The following is a 5869-nucleotide window of genomic DNA, read 5'->3' as shown; positions in this document are numbered from 1 at the left end:
CTAGTGGTATAAGCTAAAAGAAATCCATTATTTTTGGCCAAAACATTTTATTTGGCTAAAAATATGGAAGCTCTTTCCAAATATTTATTTTCCAGAATAAACATCAATTGCATCTAAAGAAGAAACTAAAAGAAATACACAGATGCCAAATTGGAACTTTATTTATCTTGAAAAGCCAAATTTCATTGCAACATACAGGGAATAATCTAAGTATATAGAAACCAGCATATTCCTCTTTGTCTTCTAATGAGTCTCATGTTTAAGTGTACGTTTGTGAGTCAATTTTGGTGTTTCCTTCGGAGCCAAATTTGTCTTAGTGATAATCTTTCCTGTTGGATTGAGAAGAATATTTGGTTTTGTAACACTAGATTTGGGAGCCAAATGTGTGTTAGGAGAAAACTTTCTTGTAGATTTGGGTGCAGGTTTGGGATTCATCTTTTGTTTATAAGTGGTTGGAGCTATCTTTGTAGAAGCATGAGATCCAACTTTAGGTCTAACTAGGAAATGTTTAGACACATGGTTTCTAGTTGGCTTTGGTGATGATTTAGGAGAAAGATTTTGTTTACTTTTTGGGATTTTAGGACCCAAATGTGTTGGAAGATATTTTCTTGGTGTAGGCCTAGGAGCAAGTTTAGATATAGAAGGAGATATTTTTATCACCTTAGTAGTTGAATGAGGAATTGGCTTTGAAGAAAACACATGAGAATGAGGAGCCAAGATTGAGTTAGATGTGTGTTTTTCAATTGGTTTTGGAGAAAGATTTTGTTTAATTGGGCTCTTAAGAGCCCACCGACCCCAACTTGATTGTAACTGACGCGTAGTAATTGTTGAGCTTTTGGGAGCCAAATGAGAAGGAAGAGGTTTATTTGGTGAAGGTTTAGGAGAAACTTTAGGTTTAGAAAGAGGATATACTATTTCTACCTTAGGGATTGATTGTGGGGAAAGTGGATTCCCAATGGCATTCTTAAGTGATGTTGGGATCTTATGTTTTGGGGTTGGTGTAGGAGATAAGGAGAGTGCAATTTCAAATGAAGTTGCAAATGTGAAGAGGACAAAAATTGCAAAGATGGAAAGATTGTAAAATTTTGCCATTTTTCTTTATACTATAAAGTTTATTGTAATGGTTATGTTGTATAGTTGTAACTCTTGTGTCATATTTATAGGTGGACTTATACGTGAAGTAGGTGCCGACTAAGTCTAGATTAAACTCCCTTTGAATTTAATGAAGTTATTAATTAACTTTACCGTTCAATAAGAAATGTACAATCATAAATGTTTAAAGAGTTTAGTGATGAAATAAGTTACAATGGACACCAATAATTCGTTACATAATACTACCTCCGTTGCAATTTATATGATGCAGTTTGACTAAACACATCCCAATTTATATGATGTAGTTTGACCATACACGGACTTTAAGAAAATAAGAAAGACTTTTAAAACATATGGTATAAAATAAGTAATAAATGCTTGTGTGGCTCTCATTAAGGGAGAAATGGATATTTTAAAGTTAAATTATTATTAAATATAAAAATGTGTCATTTTTTTTAACAGATTAAAAAGTGTCATAATATCCCCCAGTTATGTCCCGTGCCCTTAAAGAACTTACTCCCCACTAGGCATAAGTTTGATTGGTAAAAGCAAAAACTAAAGACCAATCCATTTGAAGAGCAAATTCATGCGATGACTGACCACCTCTCCAGGTAGGGGTGGGTAAAATGGCAAAAGAAAATGAGAGCAGTAGGGAATAAAGCACTTAATCTAAGAAAATTGAACTTAAAGAAAAGGTTCAATACATTAATAAAAGGACCACTGATTATCCAACAAAACATATCTATAAAAACACTACTTTGTAATCTCTAAATCTTAGATTATCCGACACATTAATAAGCAAAACAAGAATTAACAGCTTGTTCCTCTTCAATACTACAAAATGTTTGCTCTGGGAATGAGTGTCAGTCTTTCTCTTCCAGTATGTGAACAGAAATGCAAGGTAAAAGTACCTAAGAGATAGAATTAAGCTTTGTATTCAAGGCTTTTGCTCCCTTTGGGGGGAAGGCAATGGTTGCTTACACAACAACGTCTACACGTTCGAACTCAATCAAGGACATGTTAATATCTTGCTCCACCGAGAAACTGGCTGGTGCACCAACTTCAATACAGCCAAATCTATCAACAGCAAGCCTCATCGATCCTTTGAACATGTCAACTTTAGCTTTTGTCAGGACTAGTGTTGAACCTTCTTGAATTAAATCCACTACACAAAAGACAATTAATAGTTAAGGCGTCTTCGATGAATAATTAAACCAAATCTTGAATTCCATACGAGAAAAGTGGGACTAAAACATGTCCCGTAATCTGCCTTAAAGTAGTTTGTTTTTTCTAAATGAATCACATAACCTGAGCAATGGACAAGTACAGCAAGAGAATAGTTGACATCCTTGTATATGTATAAAGATATCAAACGACAAACAATAAAGGCAATTAGATAGAATAAATATTGGAAGTCATGATCAGCAATTTTATAGTCTTACCTTGTCTCCTTTCATTCAAAGGCGGACCCATGAATTAAAAGTGATGGGGGCACCACTGTTTATATTATAGACATGCTTAACTTTTTTCTTCTTATAACATAAACACCTTAATTACTCGCTACAGAATTTGGTGTGCAACTATCCGAAAACTACAGAAACAAGCAACAAAAAATGGAAACTGGCCTGCACCCGAGGGTGTGGCCTAGTGGTCAATGAAGTGCTTGAGAACTCTGAGGTCTCAAGTTCAAAACTCAGCGGAGACAAAAAGACACTAGGTGATTCTTCCCATCTGTCCTAACTTTGGTGGACAGAGTTACCTGGTACCTGTTGCTAGTGGGAGGTGGGAGGTGGGAGGTATTCCGTGGAATTAGATGAGGTGCAGGAAAGCTGGCCCGACACCACGGTCATAAAAAAAAACAAGGAACTGACCTGTAACTACAAAAATGTCACAAAATAAAAATTTGGACGAATTATGAAAGAGGGTATCGATCGCAAGTTAATACGCTAAAGGTCATTCTGTGCATCCCAGATCAACAAGTGCAGCTAATCTACCTTTGTGGTTTTGGGTGCCAATCAAAATATATAATCATCATTTAAGATATATATAATACATATACATACACCCTTCTCAATATATATATATATATATATATATATATATATCCACACACACATACATTTCTTCCTGAGGTTACTGGCGCCAGTGACCTCCCTACCCTGGGGGTAGGTCTGCCTCTGCTTTCATTCTTTTCTGGCTAAATTCAATAGACCAAGTTTCCTTGTCCTTTCTAGTTAATAGTAGTCATCATCTTTCTATTTCATTTTACTATTTGGTAAAGCGAGGCTGGGTTTTTGAAAATAAAGAACTTGATAATGTCTATGTCACCGTGATACTTCAACCAGGCAAGCATCTCGACATCAGATATGTAACGATAAAAGAGTGCCCTGAGATCCGTGATGAATCTGGTAATTTGGATAGCATTAATTGAAGCTCTTGAACCAGAATTATTATTGTAATCAACTAAGAGGAAGATCACAGTTAGAGAAGTAGGAATATTGAAGTGTATATTAGATTTGATTAACTCATACTTATGTGACATGTCTGTTACTTAGGTGTAGGGTAATAGTCTTTCCCCTTTCTTCAGTACAAGACTGCCTGGAAACCACTCTACCAATACCAAATTTGATGGGAAGCCAATATAAAAATCAACTGAAATTCTAATCCTTGTTGATACTAAAAAGACTTCAGATAAAGAACCTCCGATTTATGACAAAGAGACTCCATTTTAAAAGCTGTACAGAGGAACAGTCTCATATGAATTTTCGGAAGGGGGAATGACAGCAGTCTATCATATATCACACACTTTCTCGTCGTCTAAGAAAATGCATATTTGAAACAAGCCAATGCCAAAGCATGTAATACCACAACAGTCCAATAAGCATCTAACATTATAAAACCTAAGATTCTAGAAGTTGTACCTTTCCACTCATTATCACTCTCTCTCTTTGAGTTAAGAAAAGATCTATAAGCTTGTGGAGCACCATTTTCCCCTTCCATCCCTCCCCTATTCTAAGGCATGATAGTGCTTAGGTATTGCGAATTAGGTAAATATCCTGATGCTAAGGAAGCACCTTCTTTTGTGGATATGGTAAAGCACCTGTTACATTAAGCTGTTTGTAATTTGAATCTAATTGGATAAGGATTAAAGATCAGCTCATGTAATCTTCCGTGATTAGTGATAATAATGTTAAAGCTAATTTATTAGTTTCAGTCAGCAGTAATAAGGATACTTTATACATATGATCAGTATCCAATGCTACATATAGTTTCTGAATCAGAAAATGGATATTACAACTATTATTTTTCTTTTTCCAAATAGGTAAAACTCCACAGGCACCGAACTTGCACAGCCAACTTAAGTGTATGTATTCAGATGCTACTAATTTTCCCAACCTTGCTTCATTAGAAAGTTTGCCGAGCACCATTCTCATACGGACAACATAAATTAGAATGCCACAAAATTACAAATGCTAAAACTAATAAGCTTGCAACTTCGAAAAGCCTCCCCATAGATCTTATTCATCTAACATCAGCAGGGGATCTAACTAGCCAACCATCTTTCCCAAATTTCAAACATGATCTTATCCTTTTCTACATGTAGTGGATCCTTTTGATATCCACTATTCCTAACAATATACTGATAAATTTCCACCCTACTCTTCATTTCACATTATTTCGTTGTTGTTACTGCTCTTATTTCTGTATACCCTTTTTCAACCTGCTTGGATATGCTTTATTTTAAGCCGAAGTCTATCAGAAACAGGTAAGGGTCTACTTACACTCAATATTTCCCAATCCAGACGTTCTTCAGCTTTGAGGCAATTTCCAATACATACAACAGAAGTCAAACTTAAATAATCAACAAAAGAAACGGGAATATCATCAAAAAGAGTTTATCCTAATAATATAAATTCGGCATTGATGATATATATAGCCAATTCTAACAATAAAGACTCGATTTTTTTCTCAATCCAAACACTGTTTGATTCTTAAGGAACATGTGTAAACAAAGTTCTAAATCAAACTAACAAATCAATCCACAAGAATTAGTCAAAACAAAATTACCTTGATCATTGCGGGCAGTGAAGATAATAATTCCAGTTTCATCACCCACCAAACATTCAGCAAGACGATTTCTCTGTGCAATTGGCTTCTTACTAATAACCTTTACAGTTACATTAACCCCACTATCCAATGGACGAAGCTGATTCACTTTTTTAGATCCCACTTGCTGTTTCTTCTGCTCTGCCATTCTTTCTTTCTATTTCTGAAAACCCATTCAATTCACAGAAAGAAAGAAAAAAAGCAAAATTGAGAAGTTTTTCAGGGAATTTAAATAGAAAATCTTGAAATTTAAGCTGTTTTATCATAAAAAGAGAACATATTTGAGGCAGATACAGGAAAAAGGGAGGGAGAAAAAAGGAAACCTGGAATTCAATTTCGCCGGAGAAAGAGGTCGCGGGGAGATTCGCCGGTCAATTTCTCGGAGAATGGAGATTCAAGTTGAAATAAAAGGAAATTATAAAAGAGGGGGAAAATGTTGGATGGGAATTGGGAGGCCTAACTTGATTACATTTTTGGCCTATTTACTTAAATAATGTATTATATTGCCTTAATTACGGATTATAGTACAGCTTCAAAAAGAATCTAACTATTTTTTTTAATCTGTTTTAAAAAGAATAATTATTTTTTTTGTGACAATACATTAATTTCAGTTTTTCATGTGACATGTTTAATTAGGCCACAAGATTAAAGGACATTTTAATATAATTGA

The 5869-nt window shown here is 34.8% G+C and overlaps 1 protein-coding gene across 1 annotated transcript; it reads right to left on the bottom strand.

Moving 5' to 3' along the window:
• Positions 1 to 1776: 1776 nt before the first annotated feature.
• LOC129880284 (uncharacterized protein At4g28440-like) lies at positions 1777 to 5667 on the bottom strand. Its single transcript, XM_055954249.1, has 3 exons — positions 5523 to 5667; positions 5161 to 5362; positions 1777 to 2257 (listed from the first exon to the last, which is right to left on the bottom strand). Exons 2-3 carry the CDS (start codon positions 5345 to 5347, stop codon positions 2070 to 2072), a joined length of 375 nt encoding a protein of 124 aa, XP_055810224.1. The 5' UTR covers positions 5348 to 5362; positions 5523 to 5667; the 3' UTR covers positions 1777 to 2069.
• Between the last annotated feature and the right edge of the window lie 202 nt (positions 5668 to 5869).

This window comes from Solanum dulcamara, chromosome 2 (genome assembly GCF_947179165.1).
Source record: "Solanum dulcamara chromosome 2, daSolDulc1.2, whole genome shotgun sequence".
In the NCBI taxonomy this organism is placed as follows: domain Eukaryota; kingdom Viridiplantae; phylum Streptophyta; class Magnoliopsida; order Solanales; family Solanaceae; genus Solanum; species Solanum dulcamara.
This window is presented reverse-complemented; position numbering and strand designations above follow the sequence as displayed.

Excerpts from the sequence above, each read along its gene's own strand:
- LOC129880284 (XM_055954249.1), bottom strand. The coding sequence starts at position 5,347 with ATGGCAGAGCAGAAGAAACAGCAAGTGGGATCTAAAAAAGTGAATCAG. Across the intron at positions 2,258-5,160 it reads CACTGCCCGCAATGATCAAG|TGGATTTAATTCAAGAAGGT; the intron begins GTAATTTTGTTT and ends TCTTTTGTGTAG.